The 27,182-nt window shown below is 42.6% G+C and overlaps 1 protein-coding gene across 20 annotated transcripts in view; it reads right to left on the bottom strand.

Annotated features, from left to right (window-relative positions):
* tspoap1 (TSPO associated protein 1) overlaps positions 1-27,182 on the bottom strand; it is a 253,328-nt gene that overhangs the window by 56,198 nt on the left and 169,948 nt on the right. For 16 of the 20 annotated variants that reach the window (XR_013889276.1, XR_013889277.1, XM_080210346.1 and 13 more), the window contains 11 exons: positions 22,556-22,639; positions 21,724-21,813; positions 20,232-20,354; positions 18,770-18,874; positions 17,074-17,124; positions 13,531-13,551; positions 9,629-9,830; positions 7,978-8,366; positions 6,333-6,442; positions 5,625-5,734; positions 772-1,647 (listed from right to left, as the gene is read on the bottom strand). Coding sequence is in view for 18 of the 20 variants with exons in the window: in XM_080210346.1 (XP_080066472.1) it covers positions 772-1,647; positions 5,625-5,734; positions 6,333-6,442; positions 7,978-8,366; positions 9,629-9,830; positions 13,531-13,551; positions 17,074-17,124; positions 18,770-18,874; positions 20,232-20,354; positions 21,724-21,813; positions 22,556-22,639 (2,161 nt within the window). In the remaining 2 variants the exon portion in view is untranslated. Of the gene's footprint in view, positions 1-771; positions 1,648-5,624; positions 5,735-6,332; positions 6,443-7,977; positions 8,367-9,628; positions 9,831-13,530; positions 13,552-17,073; positions 17,125-18,769; positions 18,875-20,231; positions 20,355-21,723; positions 21,814-22,555; positions 22,660-27,182 lie in introns of all 20 variants that reach the window. The other 4 variants (XM_080210345.1, XM_080210349.1, XM_080210360.1 and 1 more) reach the window with 2 other exon arrangements.

The following is a 27,182-nucleotide window of genomic DNA, read 5'->3' as shown; positions in this document are numbered from 1 at the left end:
TGGCGCACTCAGATTCCCCATCATTGAGGAAGGGAACATTTGTGGAGTCTCCGCTTCCAGCAAGTTGTTTTATTGTCCACTGCCACTGTACCTGGATGTGGCAGGACTGCAGAGCTTTGATATGATCCATTGGTTATGGGATTCTTAGCTCCGTCTATCATTTGCTGCTTATGCTGTTCGGCACGCAAATAGTCCTACATTGTAGCTTCGCCAGGTTGACATCTCATTCTTCTGATGCTATGCTTGGCATACACTCTTGCACTCTTAGTCAACTACATCTGAACCCCTGGCTTGGTGGTTGGTAACGGTAGAGTGGGGGAAATATACCAGCTATAAAGTTGTGGCTATATAGAGTTCTGCTGCTGCTGATGGCCCACAGCACCACATGTATGCCCAATCTTGCATTGCTAGATTTGTTTGAAATCTCTCCCATTTAGCGTGGGTGTAGTGCCACTCTACACTGTGAATGTGCATCTCCTACTTCCAGTGGTGGTGGACGCTTCAGTCATCACAACTCTAGAATTGTGCTACATGAGACATTCAACTTACTACCTTTCTCCTCAAAACCTACTCCTTCAATCATACCATCAAACTCTGGACCTCTGTTTGTGCGCAACTACCAACAGCACTACTGCCACCGCTAGCCCCCAACTCCCCCCTCCACCACACCAACCCACCCACCCCAAACCCTGACCTGCTGTGTTTGACCTCCCCACACCTAGTGTGGCTGAGTATGTTTGCACTAAAGCCATAATTTACTATGTTACTGACCTCCTGGTAAGGTTGAGAACTGAGTACATGTGCATTTGAGTTGCCGTCGGTCCAGTGGCAGTTCCCATGGTATTTGGTGTGGTCTGGCCTCCACTTTCACCTTGTACTTCATATTAGGCCTCAGGTTCACCAGGGAGTAGGAGTAGCTCCCAGCTTTCACCACCGTGTACTCCTCCTCATTGAGGAAAATCACATGGGTGTAATTACTGTTGCTTGGCAACCAAGAAATGTCCGCTGAGGTTGCGGTAATAGCCTGAACTTTCAACTGCATAGGTGCAACGCAGACATCTTTCCCCACAAGCATGCTGCTACATATTATATCAGAGTTCCCTTTGTCTGTCACACACTGCACATAGATGCGGTAAGCTTTTGCATTAAGGTCTAGTCGCTCTATTACAGCTTTGGTCTGTGCACCGAACTTGACATTCATCCGCAACTCCTTATCCACATAGATATTATAGCTGAAAATTGTGCCCCAACCACCTGGCACCAGAGGGGATTCCCAGCTAACAATGATGCTTTTGGCAAGCTGTTTGATCAGGTTCAGCTTCCTGGGGTAAGGCACCACATCCTCATCGTATTCAGCCACCTCTTCCACATCGAGATCAATACCATTGCTCACAAGGCTGTCTAGCTTTACTGGTGACTGAGCATGTAGACTGAGCTCTTCATGGGGGCTGCAGCTCTCTGGCTTTTCAATGCTGTTCTTTCGCAGTGGAAGGCTTTTCTCGCTGCCACTGTGAAAACTGATCTCCTGGAATGAACTGTGAGACAACTCATTGATTTCTGGGGGGTGAAGCGTCAACATATCCTCATCAGATACACGCTCAATGAAGTTTGAGGGGACCAATCCTCTTCTCCCGTCCATCAGCTCTCCTGAAAATGAATTCAGGACATACTTTAGTGCAAAATGTTAAAACCCTGACAGGGAAGCATAAATAATCACAAAAAACAGGTTGAAAATTGTTTGATAATGGTTTACAAAGACTCCTTGACTTTGAATTGAATTGAATTGACTTATTATTGTCACACGCATTGGGATGTAATGAGAAGTATTGTTTCTAGCGATCTGTTACAGACAAAACATACCATTCATAGAGTACATAGGAGAGAAGGAAAGGAGAGGGTGCAGTTACATACAAGGTGAAGAGAAAGATCAGCTTAATATGTGTCCGGACCATTCAGAAGTCTGATGGTCTCAGGGAAGACGCTGTTAGTGAGTCGGTTGGTATGTATTTTCCGGCTTTTTGAGAATCGATTGTGAGGATCTTGTGGGTGGCATGGTGGCACAGTGGTTAGCACTGTTGCCTCACAACCCGAGGGACCCTGGTTCAATTTCGGCCTTGGGTTATTATCTGTGTGGAGTTTGCATGTTCTGCCCTGTCTGTGCAGGTTTCTTCTGGGTGCTTTGGCTTCCTCCCACAGTCCAAAGATGTGTGGGGTAGGTTGGTTGGCCATGCCAAAGGGATTAACAGGGTAAATACATGCAGTTATGGGAATAGGGCCTGGATGGGATTGATGTAGATGCAGACTCAATGGGCCAAGTGGTTTCCTTCTGCACTGTAGGGATTCTATGATTCAGAACAGAGTTTATCACCCTACTGTGCTGAATCACTAAAGGCAGCATAAATTCATTGGACACAATCTACTGCATATCCAACACACAGCACTGCACACCACCCATAGTTAATTGTACATTAATTGCAGTTAATTGTATGCAGGTGGTGAGCTTCTCATGTGCTCCAACAAAGAGGAACACACGGAAAGCAAGTGGTGAAAGAAAAGTAATGGATAAATGAATTTCAGGAATGCCCAGTTAATAGTGATTCGAAGTATCATTATGCAGTGGCGTGCCGGAAAAGGAAAGGCAGGGCCCTCGAAATGAATCAAGATTAAGAGAATTCTGAGGAAGATGATGAAGATTACAATGACTCCGAACAAATTTTTCTGATCGCAAGAGGCTTTAGACCTGTTATGATTACACTAGTCAGCACTTGTACTTCAACAGTATACAAGACAGATTGGCCAAAACTTTGGCCGGAATTCTCCCCTGTTGTACACCCTAACATTTCTGCCAGTGAGAACGGAGAATTTAGAGCACAGCTACATCTCCATCTCCATTCACTGCAGCAGGACTGGAGAATCACAGCCGTGGGCATGGTCAGAGAATTCCTGCCGTTACCTTGATTCATTGAGTTGTAAGGATAGAAACTAGGATAAAAGGTATAGAAATATTTTTGGCTTTAAATTTAGCGATGACAACACATTGGGATTACTGAAGAGAGTTGTCACTGCATGCAAAATTGCTGGAGTAAGCCATTTTAAAATATTAATATAACCGCCAGTGAGATATATTTGCTGTTAGTGAATCTTCCGGGAAAAAGTCACAAATGAAACTTGACATGGGATATGCTGAGGCAAGTGTTTTTGGAAAGTCAACTGACCTATAGTATGCTCAGTCAGAATATTACTGTATCCCCTTAATAAAATCTGATATTTCTCATCAGTATTAGGCAAGTATTCCTAACATTAGGTAAAAAGAATCAGAGAGAAAAAAATAACTGTCTTAAAGTTACCAAGGTAATTTGTTCTACTTGTCAAAGGTTGAATATCCTGTTAAACAATGCAGATATAGAAAAATACGTGAGGCTAATAGGAGAGGTTAGAGGGAATTGTCAGCTGTTTATATGGAGAGAGAGAGAGACGTAGGGAGGATAAACGGGCAGTGTACTCAAAGTGGAGAGAGCATGACGAATTAAGACAAAGATTGAAATAACTGAAGATGAGAAGTCATTCTGTGCAGCAGCTGAGGAAGGAAAGAAGTGAAGCTATCTAGGTCGGAAACCTTTTATCATACTTGGGGGGCTTGCAGAGAAGATGGAGAGAGAGAGAGAGATGGAACAAGATGAGATTCTCAAAGGAGGGATAGGTGCCATTAGAGCAGAGAGCACACCTAAGGTGTGATCTGGTGAAAAGTGAGATACTCCCATTGCCGTGGTCTTGGCGGTAGATACGTAGTGGCACACTCCCATAAACAATGCCAGCTTGGAGCCGGGATCTTCCAAGCCGACCTGCCCACAGCCATAAAGCACTGCGGAATGGATTAACGAGGGCAGAGTGGGACTTCAGTCCACATTAAGGAGGATATCCCATCCTCTGGAGCTGCCAATCATTCAAATTGGTTGGGAGCTCTTCAGTCCCAGCAACGTCAAGGAGACATCAATGACTGTTGCCACAAGAGGAAGAAGGCCAAGGTATATGGATCCCCAGAACAAGTAAGTCCGGCATCCTGAGCCGGGAGAGTTGGGGTAAGTTAGGGAAAGAATTGAGGGGTCAGAAGCACTGTGTTTAAGGAAGGGAGCAGATAGGAAAGAAGATGAAGAGGTTCAACCTTAGGAAGGCCCATCCTGTGATCAACAAAGGGCAGACTCTGAAGCGTAAACCCCATTCCTTCCCACCAGTTAAACATTTCAGTGCGAAAAAAAAAATCAGACCACCCATCAGGCTGCCCATGCCAACCATTATATGGTGTGAGCAGTGTATTTTCACGGTTAATTGGCTACATAACAAACCTAATTGACCCTTGATTACTTAGTTGACTATGGCAGGCGGTCACAATTTTGGCACCTACTCGTGTCTCCAATGCTATGCGGGTGAGAGAGACGGTGGTGGGATTGGTGCCTGCCCTATTTGAAGTGCCTCCCCTTCCCATGGGAAAGCCTGCTGGAGGTATGTAAAATTCAACCCATAGATTCGGCAGCCGAAATGTATATGCAAATTGGTTCAGCTCAAGTCACATTAAAGTTAAGATCCATAAAATCCTGACAGCAAACAGGAAAGAAATGGAAAGAGGAAATAAATAAGAGATAACAAGGAGTTCAGAGTTAAAATCAGATGCTCCATGGTAGCATTCCAGTGATGTAAATAGGGTAGAGTCAGCATGGAGCATCGACAAAGTGTTGTCCAAGTTCAAAGACACGTGCAGTGGGTGAAGTCTAGAAACTTGGGGGTGCAGTATTGAAGTACTGATCATGGTACTGTCATGGGAATGAGGATGCAGGAAGCACAGTGCCATTTGCAGAATTAGAAAGACGATGACGAAGTCAGAGGACACCATAAAATCCAGAAACAGAAGTTTGTTCTGAGGTTGAGGTGAGAGGATTTTTAGCCAGGAACCAACTGAAGCCAAAAAATCAGGATTATCAGCAGCCAATTATCACACTAAAATGGGCAGAGCTGTAGACTCATCAAAGTTTCTTTTCCAGGACAAAGCGGCCTGCTTGGTTGGCACCTCATTCACCAGCTGAAAGATGTATTCCTTCCACCACTGGCACAGACTGCGTACCAATACACAAGATGCACATCAATAACTCAGCAAGCCTCTTTCAACAGTGATCTTTGTGGAGGTCTGACAGCTTTTGAAAGCAGTAAGAAGTCTGACAACACCAGGTTTAAGTTCAACCGATTTATTTGATTGTAAACTCACAAGCTTTCAGGGTTTGTCCCTTCATCAGCTGAATGCAGAGTTTCACCTGAAACTCTCCATTCACCTGACGAAGGGACAAACCCCGAAAGCTTGTGAGTTTACTATCAAATAAATCGGTTGGACTTAAACCTGGTGTTGTCAGACTTCTTATTCTGTTTACCCCAGTCCAACACCGGCATCTCCACATCATGAGCTTTTGAAAGCTGCAGGTCAGTTATGGAAAGACCTTTATCACCGTTTATGTACTATTCTATTGCAGTGTAGTCCAATTTGGTATCGGGGTATGAGCAGAATCATACAAAAAAGTCACATCTGGGCCAGAAGAAAGATGAAGAATGCAATCCTATAGTATTTATGTCAGTCAAACCTTCATAGAACCCATCTTCATCCATGTCTCCGTACACGTAAATATACTCTCCTGCTGTTAGGGGCAGTTCTGCCTCTGGGTTTTCATTGGGTCCATCAAAGGGATTGTAACTGGAAGAGAGAGGGTTCAGGAAAAACTGACTGAATCATCTTAAAAACCATGCCAAAGTGACCCCGCGCCAACCCGAGAAACAAATTCACACCTCAAAAAGACAATCACTTCACTGACATTCTGCTGGGAGTGACTCCCTTCACTGAACTAACTGAATCAACAATCTGCGATATTAACTGAATATTGTACACAATACCCCAAAGACCAATAGGAAACAGCAACCTAAGATATTTATGAAATGTATTCAGGTGCATTCTCTTCATTCTATGGTCATGGAAATCCAAATCTATGATAGGAATTCTGCAATTCCACACAAAGGTAGTGTTGCAGCCTTGCCCCTTTGGGATATAGTTTGGCTTGTCAGCATCTTTCCCCATCTATTTCTCCCATATTACAGTTGAGACCAATGATATTCTGGCTATGTTGAATTTCCCCTTTCATGGTTTTAGCTGGATAGTTGATACTGGATAAGATTGTAATCTGCATCGTCCAGACCAAGTAATGTGATCAGACCTGCAAGCTTAGTTCAATGTTTATTCCGACAGGGCACAGTTATAGGTCATTAAATGAAAGAGAGTAGCAATCACAGGGATTTACCTGTAACGTGCGATGAACACCTTCAACTTTGCAGTCACCCTGCTCTCAGGCTCCGGAATGGATGAGACATTGTCAATGTCCAACTCCTCCACTTCACTGGCTGTATCTACCTGCAATTCATAAATAACAATCATAACAAGGCAATTTTCAAACAGTTGCAGGAAGACTAAAGGGCAGAGTTTCCTCTTTTGGAAAATACACAAATAAAATTGGTTAGAGCACAGGTGATTTATTATAATTCATCCTATGAAACAGAGGCAAAAATCGCACCATCACTGATGGGTGGTGCAATTACAACACGCCAAGTATTAATAGGTAGTTTCTAGTTTCAGTGAGGACATAAATGAGTAAAGTTGGTACAAAATTGTTAACAAACATGTGGCTCCCTCAAGTGGAATCAACCAACTCCTACTGACTAACATATTGCCACATATTCCCAACTACATTCCCAGTGACTGCTTGGAGGGATCCCTCAATGGTATTAAATATAAGTACAGAATTAGGACAACAGAAGTATCACAAAGTGATGTTTCTGTTATCCTAATTCTATATTTACATTTAATATCATTGAGGGATCCCTCCAACCAGTCACTGGTAATATAGTTGGGATTATGTGGCAATATGTGTGTCAGTAGAAAGGTGCTAAATTGATCCTAGTGTCAGAGGATTAACAAGGCAAATATGTGGGGTTACAGGAATAGGGTGTGGGCGGGATTGTGGTTGGTGTAGACTCGATGGGCAAAAAGGCCTCCTTCTGCACTGTAGGGATCCTATGATTTTGCAATAATATATGGTTTTTATATATATAAATTTGATACTTTTTAATTTTTTTTAGTTAACCAAAGATGGTGGGTCCTGCCTTAGAAGTTTTCTGTTTTGTTGGAATGTATCTATTCTGTATATTCTGAATTATCCCTTAAATGACCATCATTGCATCTTCATCAACCTATTTCTTAACATAATTTGCCAATTCACTTTACCAAGCTCTCCTTTCATGCCCTTATTATTTCTCTTGTTTAAGTTTAAAATACTAGTCTCAGATTCACTCTTCTCTCCCTCAAAGTGCATGAAAAATTAAATCACATTATGATTGATGCTACCTAGGGTTATTAACCCATCTCGTTGCACAATACTAGGTCAAGGAAAGCCTGCTATCAGGCTGACTCCACAATGTGCTGTTCTAAGAAACTATCCCATGGATATTTTATGAATTTCTCACTTCAGCTATCTTTACTCCTGTGATTTTTCTAGTTTATAAATGTATTAAAATCCCCTAGGATTATCACCGTACCTTTTTGGCAAGTAATTTTTCTTTCTTTATACTGCTTCCTACCATATGGTTACTGTTAGAGGGCCTGTACGCCACCCTCACAAGTGACTTTTTGCCCTTATCATTTCTCACCTCTACCTCAACTATTTCTAAATGCAGGTATCCAGAACTTGGGTCACCTCTCTCTACTATGCTAACTAGCAGAGCCACTCACCCACCTTTTGCTTCTTTTCCTTCTTAAATGTCATGTGCCCTCAATGTTCAGGTCCCAATCTATGTTATCCTTCATCCATGTCCCTTGCATTAACTGAAGCAAAGCATACAAGTCAATCTGCAAAATAGTTCTACCTGTCAGGTTGCTTTATTGTGACTTACCTCTGGAGTTGTACAAGACTTTGGAGTGCTTCGCGATGACTCTGTTTTGGGCGTGCCTTTGCTGGAGCCCTGGGTTGATTCTGGTCCAATTTTGCTGGTGATAGAGCCAACTTCTGTTGCTGTCTCCTCTGACTGCTGGGAGATGCAGATCGTTTCAACCTTTGGTTCACTGGCAATCTGCTCTTCCTGCTTTTCTTCACGCTTCTCTTCCTGCTTCTCTTCTTGCGTTGCTTCCTGGTTTTCTTCTCGCTTTTCTTCCTGCTTGTCTTCCTGTTTTTCTTCCTGCTTGTCTTCCTGTTTTTGTTCCTGCCTTTCTTCCCGCGTCTCTTCCCGCTTCTCTTCTTGCGGTGCTGGTGATTGAAAAACCGGAACAGGAACACTTTCCACATCTAAAGGAAAAGAGAATTTTCACTACAGAACACAAAAGGCTTTCAGCAGGGTTTTTTGACACAAACACTTATGATCAAGGAAATCCCTTGAACAACAAAAAAAGATTGTGGTAATTCCTTCATGTTCCAAAGTACTGTCCTCACTGCCTGGAAGTTATAGGTCAGTCAACTGAAAGTGGTTGCCTGGATAAGTGTTAATCTCTTAGAAGCTGTAACTTGGCTGTGAATCATAAGCTCTTCCTATAACTTGGTGTGTTTTCTACTGCACAGAATGCCTTGGAAATCGATTGCTAAGTCAGGAATTTGATGCAAATGGGAATTTGGCGTAGAGGGGGATGTCAGTCAGTGCTCCATTTTATTCTTTTGCTTTGCTCCAGCGCTCATAAGCATTTTTCTTTTGTCTTCAATCTCAGAGACTATGACTGCAGTGTGGATGAGCAAAGTGATCATCATATCATGGTGCAGAATGCCACTGAAATATTCCAGAGAACACTTCATTTCATAAGACAGACAAAATGCTAGAGGAGTCGTAGCCCTGGGCAGCTCAGAAGTTATGTCCATTGTGTTTATTTACTCTATATCCCGTAATTAAGAAACTTAATGCACCCAAAGAATGGACTTTAATGGGGCAGCTATGGAATATGATGGATGGGCTCTGTTAAGAGTTACTATCGCAGGAGATTGGACATTAATGTTAAACTAAAAATGGGATTGATTTCTATAGGTTGAATTACCACTCCTTACCCTCAGCATTTCTTGAGTAAGTGTGTTTGATTTCAGAGCTGAGAGAAGATAAATTTATAAAAGAGAGACTGACACAACTCACGATTCTGGTGGCAGGGAGCAGGAGGGCAGAATCTAACAATTTCCACCTTATTCTTTGGGGACAACAGTTCCTTTGATCTCTATAATTGTGAGTTTTAGTCACAAGCAGGACAAAGGAGGAGTTATGAAAACTCTCAGGGAAACACCAGGAAGATCACAAAGGTCTAATCTATCTCATTCACCCACATGCCAGGAAATGCTGAACTAAATCTTTTCCTGTCTCTGGTGTCATTGATCACTGAGCACTGTAGTCACACTCACATTACTTCCCTCATTTCAACACTGCAAAAGGTCAATATAACTCCCACAGTAATGTCAAACAAGGTCAAGTGGGCCTTGTCAAACTTCTGTGTCTGAGATTGGATTGTAGATCTGTTTCTCAAAGCAGTTTGTGTGAGACATATATTTCAGCAACTTAGGCTCTCACTGCCCGATACCTTTTGCCATTGGTAATTCCACTTCATTTAAGAGCTGGGGCTGGCTGCGGTACAGCAATCCAGGTGTGTCTGTGCTCACAAGGGTATTAGTTAACAGGTCGATATTTCCTGCTTGCAGGCGGAAGTGTTCCAGTTCCTGGGAGAGAAGGCTGAACTGCATGCTCTGACTCCGACATTTTTCTTCAAGATCCCGCACCTTGGCCTAATGAGAAAGACAAGAATGACTATATTCATTGTGTGATAACTCTGAACTGCACCACATGAATTGCCAGTTAATCTTATAGTCTAACTGCATGAATCTTAGTACTGCGGGAACGCAGTGTGACATTTTACAGAGGTGTATATGGCGTACATACAGTTTGAAAGAACTGAAGCTAAAACTGAACCCTGGTAGACTCACACATGCTTTTACATAGTAATATTCCTTTGGGAACTACAAATAAAGGAACATGCATCTATAAATAAAATTTAACTTCTTACTTTATATAGCAACTTTCATAAACCACAGGGCATCTCAAAATGCTTCACAGTTTGACAATCAATTAATTTATGAAACATAGTCATTGTTGTAATGCAGACAACTAAAAGAGGCAGTGTGCAGATAATTATAAGATAAATAACCAGATAATCTGTTTCAGTGACATTGCTGAAGGATGAATGTTAGCTGGGACAATAGGGGAACTCCCTAACTCTTCTTCTAACGGAGCAATTGGAGTTTTATGTCACTCTGGGAGAACAGATTTACATCTGTTGGATATTTTAGCAAATGATGACACTTCCAACAGTGCAGCACTACATGAGTATCAGATTATGGAAAGGATTTTCTGGCCACACTCGCCCCAAGTGTGGAAAATCCCTCCTGAGGTCAACGGACCTTTGCATGGTCCTTCCCCACCTGCTAGGATTCCCGTGGCGGGCGAGGTGGAAAAATTCCACCCTGTGTGTCTAAGCCTCTGGAGTTGGAGCTGAAGCCATGGTTCACTAACTCATAATGCTACTACTGAGCCAAGCAAGGCTGATCAGGAAACAGATGGAAAAAAAGGATGATTTTTGTTTTTTGGTGTCTGGTTTTCTCATGACATGGAGATTACATTTGCTTTTAGGTTTTCAATGTATTTTGATCAGAAGTGAAACAAATATCACTTCTGTGGCCACAATGTCCCTTTGCTCTACACTCAGAACACCAACTCAGTGTCTAAATCTCTCCTGTACCCAGAAACCCAACTCTGTTCCCTAACCAGTGCACTTCATAAGATGTTGTTGTGCACCAAAAGCTTTTCCAGTGCTGAGGTCCCCTTAAATTTATTTTCATGATATCCAGCATTGGAATAACGTTGGCAAGACATCTTTCGGCCATGTACATACACAGCCGAGTGGGAACACTGCCTCTGACCACTGCCCTGTAACATCTCATTTCTTGAGCTGGACTTGAAAAAAGATAGCAACCTTCACAGGAGCCTATATTCCAACTGGACATTTCCAGGTCCACCTCTCATTGCTGGCTAGGATTACTAATGTAATAAGGAAACTATCGCACTGTAAATGCTGGGATTCTGAACTGAAAATAGAAAATGTTGCAATTGCAACATTTGAAAGAGAAATGACAACTTCATGTTGTACATGCATATCCCTAATTATGATAAAAAAGGTCCTCTCCTTCAACATGTGTACAGCTAGAAATATATCCAAAGTATTCTGCACTAGTTAAAAAGGGAAGATAATTAAATTCACCAAGTACAGAAAAAGAACAGAATATTTTCTTCATTTTGCTTAATTTTAATGTTGCAATAAAGCAACACTAATCACTACAGCATTTTTAATTATTTTATGGGGTAAGGATGCCACAGCATTTACTGCCTATCCTAATAACCCTTAAACTGAGTGGAGTGCTCAACTATTTCAGAGGTGAGTTACTGATCTATGCTCCAATCCCCACATTATTGGATACACTGGGCAAGATTTTACGGCCTCGCTTGTCCTAAAACCGTAAAATCCTGACAAGGTTAACAGATCTTCCCACTGTCTCCCCCTTGCCCAGTCCAATTCCCATGGCGGGCAGGACAGTAAAACTGCAGCCATATTGTTAACCTCGTTTTACAGACACCATTTTCAGTCTATGCTGACAATAGACTGGAGAGACGAAGGGGAAATTTAATTTAAAATTATACAAGGCAGGTCTGTTTTCTCAATGGGTTTAGTTAGAAAATACTGTCTTGCTCAAACTGGTTAAGTTGGTCCCACACCATTTACTGTTCATACAAGCCATATGATACAGAATGCTCCATTCACAATACTAACACTATAACTAATTTCTATAAGGTATAATACTGCAATCCCATTCATCCAACAGGGAGTGAGAGTTACAAACAGTATCACAGTCCTATGACAGTGATCCTCCTCACAAAGGCTGTATGCAATAAGGAGAAATTGCAGAATCTGGTGCCTCATAATATCTCACATCATTCAAAAGCAAGTCCCATATTTTTATCTTTCCTAAAGCACTATGGGTGTATCTATGCCATATGGGCTGTTGCAGTTCAAGAAGGCAGCTCACCACCACGTCAATGACAATTAGAGGTGGGCAATAAATGCTGGCCAACCAGTGATGCCCACGCTCTGTGGAATTGTTTTTTTAAAGTGCAGTGGCATTGATACATAGACAAGCAACAGCCATTTTACACACAAGTCACCACATACAGCGACGAGAGAACTAGTTGATTTCGGGTTTTGGCAATGTTTTCTAAGAAAAGAACTTTAGTCAGGGCATTGAAAGAACTTTCTCTGATTTGAAGAGTGCATGGCATTTTTTTTATTATTTCATGTGATGTGTGTGAAACAGGCAAGTCCAGCATTTGCTGCCCATCCCAAATAGCCCCTGAACAGAGTGGCTTGCTGGGCTATTTCTAAGGGCAGTTAAGAGTCAACCATCTTACTATGGATCTGGGGCCACATATAGTCCAGACCAGGAGAGGAATGGAGATTTCCTTCGCTAAAGGAGCCAGATGGATGAGTGAACCAGATGGATTTTTTACTATAATCGACGATAGCTGCTACGTACCAGTACTGAGAGTAGCTATATATTCCAGATTTATTATTGAATTCAGATATCATCAGCTGTGATGGGATTTGAACCCAAATCCCTAGAGAATCAGCCTGGACCTCTGCATTACTACTCCAGTGATATTATCACTTCTCCCAGCGACAGAGAAATCCACTTCAATCATTAACAGGCTGAGGGGCCCTACAGCGATGTTCAAACCCACAATCTTCTGATTTTAAGGCAAGTACTCTACCAACTGAACCAAGCTGGCAATCAGCTATTGAGACTGTAGCAATACTGGGCCGATCATTTGTTAACACAAAGTGCTGAGAGGCACTCAGAGACTTGTGCCTCAAGCTACAGTGGAGTTACCCTACTTCCAACAAGTCTGCCAGTGGCACCCATAGTGCAGATCGAGAGACACAAATTGTTTTTGAACAAAAACAAGATCAAGAAGCAAATGAACATAAGAAATCACCTTTGTTCTGTTGGCTTCTATAGCCATTCATGTGCATTATCACACCAAGGTAATTACTGCTTAACAGTAAAAAGGGGATTATCGGTAAGAGAAAAGAAACAAATTACATTCAATGAAATGACTAAGCTATGGTTCTGCTCTAATAAACGGATTTAAAAGGAAAACCACGCAGAGCCTCTTAAACACTGATTAACCAAACAGATTTACATAATAAACTGTTCCTTATTTTGTACATGCAGTGATTAAAACTTGAAAGGACACATTCATATAAGTAATATGTTCCCATTTATTGCAAGGATTTATTACTTGGAAAGCTGCACAGAGGATTCCTCAAACACACACAAAAGTCTACATGCTAAAGAGGAAGGAATGTGTGCTGTGTACCTGCATGCAATCCAATGTATTCTATCAAAAGAAACAAAAAATGGAACACCATTAAATAGGAACATGCTTCAAACCATTCAAGAATCTCAGTCCAATAAACTGCACACATCATTCAATACATATATACCAGCTCCAGCTGTAAAACTAGGCGAGTCAACTCCTACAATTTAACAAAGATCAATGATAAGTGTTGCATAGCAAGATAAAATCTAACTTTGTCAGACATTTTTAGCTCGAATGCGTTCCTCTAAAGGAGACGCCAGGTGCTAAAAAATTCCAACAATACAGTTCCTATTGCAGGCCTCATTAACAAGATGTAGCAGCCCAGAGATCATTAGCAGCTCACCGTCACCCCAGCTTGCTGTCACACACTTGCTGTTGCTTACATTTCACAGATGTTACATGGATATGTGTGCTGAGTGAAACCAAGGAAATTATTAATGTACATCAAGTTCCTGTTTCTGGAATCCAGTTATATAGTTGCCATTTCCACAATATTTAACCTGATGTAATCAGCAGTGTAACCTCAGCTGGTGACGAAAGACCACTCGTAACCTCTGCACGGTCACAGTTCGTGAAATTACTTGGTATGACTAATATATTTTCTAATGACTAATACATATGAAATGATAAAATGGTAATGCCAAAAGTTGCAACCAAACTCTCAAATGTACATTTATGGGTTGAGAATATACAGAACCAAGCTGTGTATCTACAGGTAACATAGAACATGGTCCTGATTTGTGAGCTTGACCAGGGTCGCAATCATACCCAGGGTATTCCATGCAGCTTGTCTGCAGCCCACATAGAGTAAAAACAGGTAAATCACTTCACTGATCATCACAAACTAAGTGAGAAGATAAATGTCAGTACCTAGTTTAGAGAGGTAGTCAAATATATTTCAGAGTAGCCGGTGCTGTATGGTTGGATACTGTAAAAAGTCTGACAACACCAGGTTTTAGTCCAACCGATTTATTTGATAATACTCACAAGCTTTCGAGGTTTCCCTCTTCGTCAGGTGAATGGAGAGTTCTGGCCTCAGACAGAGCATATAAAGCACAGACAGTTTAGAGATTACTGATTAGAATGCGAATCCTTACACCTAACCTGCTGTTCAAGACCTGAAGTGGCTGACAATGTGAGTGGAAGGAGCACTGATCACAGGTTACAGAGATGTGTATTGTCTCCAGACAGGACAGTAAGTGAGGTTTTGCAAACCCAGGCAAGTCACGGGGGTTACAGATAGTGCGACATGAACCCAAGGTCCCTGTTGAAACCGTCTTCATGTGTGCGGAACTTGGACATCAAGTTTTTACAGAGATGCAAGAAAGTGCTTTATATGCTCTGTCTGAGGCCAGAACTCTCCATTCACCTGACGAAGAGGGAAACCTCGAAAGCATGTGAGTATTATCAAATAAATCGGTTGGACTAAAACCTGGTGTTGTCAGACTTTTTACTGTGTTTACGCCAGTCCTACGCCGGCATACCCACATCATGGTTGGATACTGACATTGCCATATCAACCAATGAGTTGGAGGCAGAATGGGACTTGCAACAAGACCAGGCAATCTATTTTACAGCAGACTGTAAAATAGACTACACACACAGTAAACTGCAAAACAGAACTTACTTCAATGGCTCATTGTGCAGCAACAGTCTGAGAGTCTATATGAACTACAGCAAACAGGAGTCATGACGAAAGCTGCAGCAATGTTTCTTCATAAAAGCAGGGCAATTTCTCCAGCAAAATGCAGTGGAAGATAGTTACACAGTGCACATGGTGCGGTTAACGTTGAATTGTAAAGTTAATCGCAGTCACTCACAGCAGAGTATGCTCCAGGTATGATTGGTGAGGGAATTTACAGATCACCTCCATTTTGGTTTGTAATAACAGTGCTACTATATGCAGCTGCTGGATATAGAGCACTCAACACTGAGTAACCTGGGAACTCAACAGATCAGAATGTGATTGAAGTTCTGTCTATTGGTTCAGGGTAGTATCTGGTATCTGTCTGGGTTATTTTTAGGTACAGAACATCTTATTCAGAAGCTGTCCACATGATATTTGTAATTACAAGTTATCCTGTTTGGAAGCTGTCTGGTGCCTGTAGGTTCAACATGTGCTGTCAGCAAGCTGTGGGTATAGTATCTTTCATACAGAATGTGATGTCTGAAAGTTGTATCTTGTGTCTGTAGGGGCAGAGTCTGATATCTGGATGTTGTGTCTGGTGTCTGTAGGGGCAGAGTCTGATGTCTGGACGTTGTGTCTGGTATCTGTACAATGTGTCAGGGCTCCGACACTTCTATTGAAGCTGCAGCTTAAAAAAATATTGTGCAGAGATTTGCCAGAAAACAGCTATTATCTGTAAATTGATCCAATTCCTTTACACATATAAATCCAGACCTCCTGATTTTCCAATATAAGTTGTATTTGGCAAATCCAGTGATACAGACGCAGCAATTATTTCCCATTTTTTAGAGCAGTTAGTGGTTGAGAAGTTATTTATTGTATAAAACATTGTTTCAGCCTCAGCTGGAGTACTGCCTCCACATCTTAGGAAGGAGGTGAAGACATTAGAAGAGATGCAGAAAAGATTCACAAGAATGGTTCCATCTGAGGAACTTTGGCTATGTAGAAAGATTAAAGAACTTGGCACTCTTCTCCTTGGAAAAGAAAAGGTTGGGAGGAGATTTGACAAAAGTATTCAGAATCATTAAGGGTCTGGATAGAGTAGATAGGGAGAAATTGCCCCCATCAATGGAAGGATCAAGAACCAGAGGGCATAGGTAATTGGGAAAAGAAGTATTGGCAACGTGATGAAGACCATTTTCATACACGAATGGTTAGCACATGGAATACATTATCAATGAGTATGCTGACAGCAGAGGGCCAACTGAAGCTTTCAAGAGAATTGGATCATTCTGTGAAAACTAAAGATTTGCAGGGCTGTGGGGAAAAGGCAAGCGAGTAGCACTAGGTAAATTCAGAGGTGTAGTACAAGCAACGTACCAAATGATTTTTTTTTTATTTTTACATAAACTTTGGGGCCTGGCATCCAGAATTACACTTGTTTAAAGATAGAATGAAAAAACTTGAGACTCTTCACAAATTCTGCAGAAGACATCCCATCTAATTTACAGTTGAAAGGTACAACTGTATATTCAGTACCAGACTGGGGATTGTCTCCCATTAGCAGTACCTGGGTGCCTTCTGTTGTTGTGAGTGTGACTGTGCCTGCAGAGTCAACCACCTGCCCTGAAGTCATTACAGTGACAAAACCATTGAAGGGATCAGTGACAGGGCTGAGAATCGAAACACTGGAGGATGCTCAAACAGTTCAGTGTGGTTTTTACTTTCTAATGACAGGTTTATCAGTAGGCTGAGGATTCAGTTTGAAATGTGTTTGTTAACACTGTTCACATGTAGTTTCGAGTTATATTGGACTCAAATATTAAGTCTTGTTTCCCTCTCCACAGACGCTGCCAGACCTGCTGAGATTTTCTAGCATTTCCTGTTTTTACAACATGTAGTCACTCTCTTACCTCCAGTAACTGGACCACACCTTCATGTTCCTTCTTTGCTTCAAACTGAGCCTTAATTTGAAAAATAAAGCAACTTAATTAGATTTCTGCACACTGACTGTTGCCTGCGAAGAGGAAATGTTAGATAACACTATAAAGAGGGTGGTTAGACTGTGGGATCTGTCACAAATCATTATTAATGCAGAGGTGGTTAAATGCCTTAAAGGGAATGAGGTAATTACTCGAAAAAGGAATATTCAACATAAACTTTTTTTCTGTTTGAAGCAGGTAGGAGACTGAGGTTAGGCAACAGCTCATCTGGGGACCGCAACACAGTTCCGATGGCCAAATGGGCTGCTTCTGTGTTTGAACGTGCTGTGAGCTGCAATTACAGGGGAAAGATACTCTAAAACAACACATTCTTGAAGCTAACACCAATTTCGCAGAGCGAGAAATTCCAGCATGTATAATATTTAAATTAAAGTAACTCTCATAGCTGCATGATGTTGGTGTAAACATGCTCAAGCACACAAACCACCCATTATTTTAATACGTGGAACTTCATTACAAATGAATATGTTGTCAGGCATTTGTGTAGATTCCATTTCATTATTCAATGAGTGTGCTCAGTGGCTATGGAGACAGCCTAACCTTCTCCCAGCTCAAAAGGGTAACATACATTCATTGTGAGTGTTTCAGTCAATCTATTAAAGGCTGCCTGTTGAGACTGTTTTGGAGTCCCAAGCTCTTCACGGAGGTTACCGAAGGAGTATAATTTTGCAATGTTTTGGTATATGTCCGGATAATTGATCATGCTAGTTTCCGCACTAACTGTATATATTAAAATTCCAAATCTGCCCCCCCATCCTGGCCTGTGTAGGTATACCAACATTCTGTTACAGAGGGAGTTCCAGAATTTGGACCCAGTGACAATGAGGGAATAGCAATATATTTCCAAATCAGGACTGTGTGAAGCTTGGAGGGGAACTTGCAGGTGTTGGTGCTCTCATGTACCTGCGGCCCTCGTCTTTCTAGTTGGTAGCAGTTGCGGGTTTGGAAGATGATGTGGAAGGTGCCTTGTTGAGTTCCTGCAGAGCACCTTGCAGATGGTACAAACTAATTCCACTGTGCATTGGTGGTGGAGGAAACATCAAGCCTCTTGAGTGTTTTTGGAGCTGTACTCAGCCAGGGAAGTGGAGAGTTCTCCATCACACTGCTGACTTGTGCCTTGTAGATGGTGGGCAGGCTTTGGGGAGTCAGGAGGTGAGTTATTTGCAACAGAATTCCTAGCCTCTGGCCTACTCTTGTAGCCATGTTATTTATATGGCTTGACCAGTTTGGTTTCTGGTCAATGGTAACCCCCAGGATGTTAATCGTGGGGGATTCAGCAATGGAATCTTTTAAAAAATGAATACACTTGTCCAAAATCCTTGATACATCAGCAAGTTCACTCAATGAGTCACTAACATAGACCAGAAAGATACACATGATGTTTAAGTTGCAATTTGTTTAATGATGACTGTGTGGCCACTAGCAGAAGATAAGATTAGGCTCAGATGTGAAGTCTCCACAATTAAAAATCTGCTGAGGTTCCTAGTCAACGTTTACATAAGAAAAATAGGCACAGGCCAATTGCCGGATACTGGTGTCTGTCAACCGCACAAACCCAGCAAGAGGTCTATGTCTTAAGCCAAAATAAAAGATATGATCTTACTACCTGTTGCAATCGTTGCACCTCATGCTGCTTGGCCTGCAGAATTGTCAGCGCTTCTTCATGTTCCAACTCCAGCTGGTGCCTGCGCTCTGCCACCTCTCGCATATGCTGCACAGAGAGACACGTGAATTACTCCCAATCCAACTGTAAAAGAGCTACTCCTCACAATGCCAGATCCAGCCCTCTGAAATCATATCAGACACTAATAGTGTGCAACTCTGCAGAAGATATTATTTTCCCTGAAATGGGGCAGCCTATTAAAAAACATTAGTCACAGAATCATAAAACCCCTACAGTGCTGAAGGAGGCTATTCGTTGCATCAAGCATGCACAACAATCCCATCCAGGCCCTATCCCGTAACCCCATTTATTTACCTTGCTAATCCCCCGATACTAAGAGACAAATTTAACATGGCCAATCCACCTAACCTGCACATCTTTGGACTGTGGGAGGAAACAAGAGCACCATGCAATCACCCGAGGCTGGAATTGAACCCAGATCCCTGGCATTGTCCCATTAGGGGGTGGGTTTCTCCGGGCCCATGAGCCTCGATCACAAATCGCAATGGCCCCAAAAATCGGGTATTTATAGGAAAGTTTGTTGTGCACTGGGTGCCAAACGCACTGCAACCATCCCAAACCATGCTGCCAGCCACAACTGGGTTCCCATCCATAGTGGGCAGGAACACAATGCATATTCAGATCCACATATTTAAATATAACTAGTGACCACCATCTTTGTGCTGGGGCAGTGGCAAGAGGGCAGAGCCAGTGTGGGGGTGCAGCCAGAAGTGGGCAGAGCCATAACAGGGTAGCTCCACAGAGGTGGTAGGGAGGGATCTCTGCTCTGCCGGGGTGTGTATGTGTGTGTGTGGTGGTGGCGACGAGGTAGGGCAATCGGAGGAGGGGAAAGGGGCAACTCTGCCTGGGATGGCGATCGGGGAGGGAGGAAACTAAAAGCGGTTTTGGAGGCGGGGCGAGGCGAGAGGGTATTGTCCGTGGGATGGAGGGGTGCCAGTGTCCACTTTGGGGGTGGGTTTGAGGGTCCTAATATATGTGGGAGGGGGTGGGGAGGAGCCACAGGAAATCTCCCAGTACTGGGAGATTTGGACACCTGCACAATGGTGCCCCTAGAGCTCAACAGCTTGCTTCACTGGCAAGCTGAGGCTGCACCCCACCCCCTGCTGGTGAGAGTCACATCCTGGTTCTTTCCTTTGCACTAAGTGCCATAAGATTGCATTTTCTCACTCTTCCAAAATACGAATCTGACACTCTCCCCTTTTCCGCTCATTTGGCACTTTCAGGGCCCTAGCCATGTGCTGTGAGCTATCCGAGTTAACCAATCTCTCGCTAGGATGTGCATTTACTGTGACAATGCTCTGTGAGTTAGCTGAGCACAATGACATCTCCCTCACACTGTGATGTGGGTTAATTTTTCTGGATATGGTACTATCAGTGATCTTACCTTCAGGACCTGCTCTAGGTTCTCCAGCTTGGCTTGGAGTCGCTGATTCTCCTTCAGAGATGAATCTCGTTCTGCTGTCACCACTGAGAGTTTCCCCCTCAGGTCATTGTTGTGAGCTTTAATCTGCATCAAACACAGGTACTTCAGTGAGAAAGGGCCAAAAGGAACACAGTTACCAAACCTTACACTTTGTGATTGTATAAAAAGACATTGAATTTGTCAGCAAACACATACAAATCATCTGCTTACTTTGCGTATAATGCAGACAGCTTTGGATCACATCAAAGGCTTGGGGCCTGAACTACTTTGGAGGGATAAATAATGTAACAGAATTTTACACTTAAACTCCAAGCCCTTGGAAGATACATAAAATAATGTCACCCATCCATTTTCCTTCCTCCCTTTCATAATATGGCTTTATTTCTAAATCACCTCTTTCAAAGCTGCAAAGAGGCACTTGTGAATAAGTCCTGAGGAACTGCAGTCTAATGTGTCATTCCCGAAGGATAAAGATGAAATACTGGTAACCGGCAGAAAGGAAAGTGGAAAGTAAAGAACATACATTTATAAATCAAAACAGAATAAATTGGTACATACTCTCAATGGAAGTTTACAAACATACGGAAACACTTTAGTTGAGAAAATGGGAAGAAACACAGTATGAAATGGGGGGTGTGTAGGAGAGGGAACACAGTTCAGAATTACACAGTGGGCGGCACAGTGGTTAGCACTGCTGCCTCACAGCACCAGGACTCGGATTCAATTCCTGGCTTGGGTCACAGTCTGTGCGCAGTCTGCACATTCTCCTTGTATCTGTGTGGGTTTCCTTTGGGTGCTCCGGTTTTCTCCCATATTCCAAAAGACGTGCTGGTTAGGTGCATTGGCCATGCTAAATTCTCCCTCAGCGTACCCGATCAGGTGCTGGAGTGTGACGGCTCGGGGATTTTCACCGTAAATAAATAAACTTTACAGTACAGAACGAGGTTAAAAAATAGTTTAGAATGAGGGGAAAGAACACAGTTCAGAAAGGGTTAAAGAGAGCTCAGGAGAGTGAGGGTATGCACTACAGAAAGGGGTGAGAAAAACAGGACAGAATGGAAAATGATGAGCAGTTTGAGATTAAGAAGATTTTCTGTGCTTGCCAACCAGAGAGATCTTCTGATCTCGCCAAAAGTCAATGGATTTTAGTTGACACGTCACATCCCCCACATTCCCAACACAGATTTCTAATTTCTTTGCTCCTATATGAATTGATTATTAAATACAAATAAGTGGCCTATGGCTATGAAAAGTCAAATCCCCCCTGAACAATGTCATTTAGAGGATAACAGTGGGTAGCAAAGGATTTGATGATTGTGGAACATGCATTATACTGCAAACATAGAGCAAATGTTGTCCAAGTTAAAAGCCACAAATGCATTACTGCCCCATTGGGATATTGCTGTGAAAGGGTTGGCTCAGTGCACTGAGAGGAGATGAAGCCAAGCGTTACCTTCTCTGTTTCTTGTGCCTCTTGGCTGAGTCGAATGGTTTCTTCAGTTAGCCGTGCATTCTCACTCCAAGCTTGTTTCAGCTCATTCTCCTGGAAGTAAAATCATACACATCCCAACTAGGACTGAGCATTTCAGGCTGTGCTTCAACCTTTCAGTTTATTTCCATCTACTATCTTTCAGTGGCACATGTCTCAGCAACAGATGATAGTAATCCTTACTTCAGGGAGTGAGAGCGTGCTGAAAGCACTTCCCCTATTTTTGCTTCCCCTCTCACCTGCACCTACCCTCCCCTATGAACACCCCCCGTCATCCTGCTCACACTCGCCTCCATCTGGGATCCAGCGGCAATCCTCAAGATAGACCTGAGGGTTATACCTGGGTTGGCCACCACTCCTGGTGACACTGTCATTAATGGAGAGCTGACAATGGCAGCTCCCAGGGATGGAAGCTTAGCTCTGCTGGGGATATGACTGGATGAGAGATTGTCCAGGGAAGTGCCTAATTATCTCATAATAGCATCAGGCCTCCTGAGAGAAGTGATGCAGCATTCTCACCATTTAACTAGTAGATGGGACTCCCAGTGCAGACAATAAACTCTGTCCTACGTGTGCATATAATACGTACACACGTTACAAATGTGTACATAATTCTACTAACCATACAAATGCTACACATAAAGATATGCAAACCTTCTGTGGGGTGCATCTTGCATATTTAATATTACATCCATTTAATATTTATTACTCTCACAACACAGTGAGAGACAGATGAGCCTTTCCTACTCCCACAGTGTTTCCCATTTATACATTAAACAGATGGTTGCACACATACCAGATCCTCACATATCCGCTGCCGTTTCTTTATCTCTTGCTCATGGCTTTCACATTCTTTCCGTTTTTTACATAATTCTGTTTCCTGGGGAGAATTAAAAAAATCTTGTCGGGAATATTTTACAATCACAATCGGATGAAAAATCCAATATATCTTTACATTCCATAGAATCCACTGAATCCCTGCAGTGCAAAAGGAGGCCATTTGGCCCATTCAGTGTGCACTGACTCTCCGAAAGAACATCTTACTTAGGCCCATCCCACCTTCCCATCCTTGTAATTTACCACAGCTAATCCATCTAACTTACACATCTTTGGACACTAAAGGGCAATTTAGTATGGCCAATCCATCTAACCTGCATAGCCTTGGACATTGACAATGAATATCTTTAATTACAAAGTAGTGATTATCCTCTTCATGAGAGGGTGATTAGGTCTCTTTAGGGTTGGCTCCAAGATGGCGATTAGTGCCATCTACCTCTCTCAGTATCATGGTTCACCAGATATGCAGATCTGCAGCTTTCCAGAATATTGCTGATGACTGCCCCACCATTCTGGTTCTTTAATAGAAAGGTGGACTTGTCACTGTGGCTAAGCCTCTTTTCGCTCAGTTCTGGATTGCCCTGCAAGTTGATGCCTTAATGATAAGGTGGTCCTGACTATATACACAGCAGGAAGCTTATCAATGTGTCACATTAACACCTTGCATTGTTTATGTTGAGTAAACTCCATCTGTAGTTCTACAGCAATTGAGGGTTCTCAGGCCTCAGATTTACCAACCTGCTCCTAAGCTAAGTGGGCTAAGAAAGGTTGAGCACATCTCCACAGGGAGAGAGTGTAGATTCAAACTGATAGTCTATTTATAAAGCTTGGTACGTAGTCTCTGAACATAGTGAATGGTTCCACCTCGTGAAAAAAATGCACAATAACTTCATAGAAACAAAGTGGAAACAATGAATTCCAAAAAAAATTACATTTTAGAAACATCCAAACAGCACAATTAAAAGCCACAGTCTGATCTAAAACTGGTCAGAAGGAGCTATTGTAATTCTAACAGCATCAGTCTTGAAAATTTTCATAAGACCATAAGACATAGGAGCAGAATTAGGCCACTCGGCCCATTGAGTCTGCTCCACCATTCAATCATGGCTGATATTTTTCTCATTCCTCATTCTCCTGATCCTCTTATTAATCAAGAACCTTTCTATCACTGTCTTAAAGACATTCAATGACCTGGCCTTCGTAGCCTTCTGCAGCAAAGAGTTCCACAGACTCACCACTCTCTGGCTGAAGAAATTCCTCCTCATCTCTGTTTTAAAGGATCGTCCCTTTACCCTGAGGTTGTGCTCTCTGGCTCTAGTTTTTCCTACTAGTGGAAACATCCTCTCCATGTCCACTCTAACCAGGCTTCGTAGTATCCTGTCAGTTTCAGTAAGATCCCCCCTCGTCCTTCTAAACTCCAATGATTGCAGACCCAGAGTCCCTAACCATTCCACACACACAGATACACTGACCTCGATATTTACTGGGGCGGGTTACAAACGATCAGGTTGGTCTGATCCACTACCTTGGAGGGAGTGGGATCAATCTCATAAACTTCATCCCTAATTTGGGGGAACCTGCTGAACCATGGGGAAGAACTTCACCTCCTCCCGACTCACATGTAGTGCTGTAAAGGCATTTACCTTTTCCCCACAGTTATCTTTGCTTCAGTTGCCAAGTTTCTCAAGGCCTACAGTAAAATCTGCAAAGCATTTTCATTAGCACATTTAAAATGCTAACTCACTCTCTGGAAAAAGATGGGATGGTTACCCCTTGTCTTACCTGTGTAAAACACAGAAGTTGGCAGGTTGTAGCTGGCTTCCTTACATGCTTGGAATTTTTCCTGATTTAACTCTCAACCTGTATTCACTCCCACACGCTCATCCATGGTGAAAGTCCCCCCCTACTGTGTGGGAACAGCACCTTGAGCAGGAAGTATTTATGGATCTGGGTCGCGATTTTCCATCCTCTCATGCTCACATGCAGTTTGCATACGGGGCCACGCGGGGCTAGAGAATCGCGGGAGAGAGGCCATAGTGTGTTGAGCGCCAATGAGAACCCCCTTTGGCATTCCAAGCTCCCGTGCGCTCAGCATAATCTGGTCAAAGGCCAACATTTAAACATGAAAGGGTCAGCTTGGAGCTGGCTACTCCCCATGTCTGCGGGGGTGGGTAGAAATGGCTGTGGGGGAAGGACGGGGGAACCTTCAATTTAACTTTGAGATTGGGACACTCTTTTTTAAAGGGCCCCCTGATCTCCGAGGAGTCGGACTTGTCAGCATCTTTAAGTCCCCACTCCAAAAGATATTCTAAGTGTAGGAGCATTCAGTGAGAATTTCCCCTGGCTCCAAAAACTTTTTAAGTATGGTTGAACTGCGAACTGGATCACACTGACTTTCCCAGTGGGAATCTCATTTGTTTTCCTGTGGAGGCAACACTTACAAATCTTCGGGGAGAATTCTGCCCCTGCTGCTATAGCACTTTACTGTCATCTCACTCTGCCAATCCTTTACTGTATTTTGTTTTCACTGCAGATTCAGTTACATCAGTATCTGAGCAGGGATGCATATCAGAAAGTCAATGCTCAACACGTTTCAATACATCAGAGGCATTAGATAATGTACTTTTAGTCTGAATTCAAAGACAAAACTAAGTTTAAAGAGTTAAAAATGAAGCCAGGCGCCTGAATTATCATTAACTTGTATGATTTGAACCATCCTGTTTTAACAATGTCGTCCTCTTAGTAATGCTTCCAATCCTGATTCTGGTTTTATAGCTCCTGGTAATATAATCATACCTTCCCAATATCATTCGCGAGAATTTAGGAAGTCTTTCCAGTTACATCCTGCAAGGAAGTACTGACAAGGATTTGGCTTTCATCCCGGAGTCCAAACCCCCCGCTATGGGTTTGAGATGCTAATTATGTAGTCAGAATAAATCCACACCACTCAGCAGTTCAAAGCCTGGTGGATCATGTCACCAATTAATTTGTGGTTAAGTGAAAACAAGTGTGGCCTGATTGCTCATATTTCATACTTGTGGTGAAATGAAGCTGTTTGATTAGAATGTGTGATCAAGGAGACATAATTCTGACTGGGGTTGCCAGGGGCAATCCAAAACTAGAGTAATAAAAACTGGGTCACATGCAATGAATTGCAGCACAGGTATCTGAAGGAAGAAGTCCAGAAACAATATACTTCCTGCTACAAGTTAAACTTGAAAAGACAATCTTCAGCTATTATACTAAAATTTGGCTGTGAGGACTGGCTAACAACATGCCTACAATCCTGTTTGCAGTCCAATCTTGGGCTCTGACTGCAGAAGTATCTATTTTCTGAAACGAGTTGAGTATGAACTGGCAACGCTCAACATAAATGATCGGAAATGCTGTGCTCAGGACAAGCTCACGTATGTTCAACTCATTTCATAAGCTTCTCCCCATTCAAAGAAACTTAACCTATATCAACAGCACCCTCCACCTGTCTCCAAAGTTGAGTCCCATTTGGAGATGCCTGATCAATTAGGTCCCCAATGGTTAATTCAATGTCTATTTTCATTTAACTTGGAGCACCCCATTCTACACATAATTGCCAGCAAGCATAAGAGACCTGCAGTCAGGTGCTCTAAGACAATAGGTCTATGCTTCAGTCAGCAATTCGCTGCTATGTCAACAACTTGAACTGGGGTCTCAATAAGTAGTCCTTATTAGATCATGAAAATAAGGCCGCCAGAAATCTTGCTGTGGAAATGATTCCATGCTAACATGCTCAGTACAGCATCAGCAACATCACAATTCCAATCTGATTTTGAAATAGAAATGGGAAATGAAGACAGCACAGTCCATAACTCTACATAATTGAAATTTAGATAGACTGAGGACTCAGCATTAACATTCCTTCTACTGCTGGCTTTTCTCAATACCTGGACAGCATGTTTAGATAGGATTGGTGTTAATATGTTCAACATTCAGCCTCATTGTTATACCTGTCAGATGGTCAGTAAACAGGCTGGTGGGCACAAATTTCTCACATTCATTTCAAAAACTGTCTATGCAACAGATGTTAAACTTGTATATTACATATTTGTCTGTTCTGTAGACCACACAACTGATAAGAGAGAAAGAGAGAGATGACCACCTGTTGCCTCATGTCCTAGGTGGAATTAGGAAGCAAGAATCGTGTTGAGTCAGTAAAATCACGGTCCTAATATGTTAAGTATATTTTTGTGTTGTTTAATAAATGTTTCCTGAGTTACCTGATCAGATGGATGGCACGGCACAGCACAGTGGTTAGCATTGCTGCCTCACAGTGCCAGGGACCCGAGTTGATTCCTGGCTTGGGTCACTGTCTGTGCGGAGCCTGCATGTTCTCTCTGTGTCTGCATGGATTTCCTCCGGGTACCCCAGTTCCCTCCCACAATCCAAAAGATGTGCGGCTTAGGTGGATTGGCCATGCTAAATTGACCCTTGGTGTCAGTTGACTAGTATGGGGTTATGGGATCATGCCTGGGTGGGATTGTGGTTGGTGCAGACTCAATGGGCCGAATGGTCTCATTCTGAACTGTAGGGATTCTATGTTTGTCCCCTAT

Source organism: Carcharhinus amblyrhynchos, chromosome 23, assembly GCF_965287045.1.
Source record: "Carcharhinus amblyrhynchos chromosome 23, sCarAmb.v2.hapA, whole genome shotgun sequence".
NCBI classification, from domain to species: Eukaryota; Metazoa; Chordata; class Chondrichthyes; order Carcharhiniformes; family Carcharhinidae; genus Carcharhinus; species Carcharhinus amblyrhynchos.
Note: the sequence above shows the minus strand (reverse complement) of the source record. Positions and strands in the feature narration are given on the sequence as shown.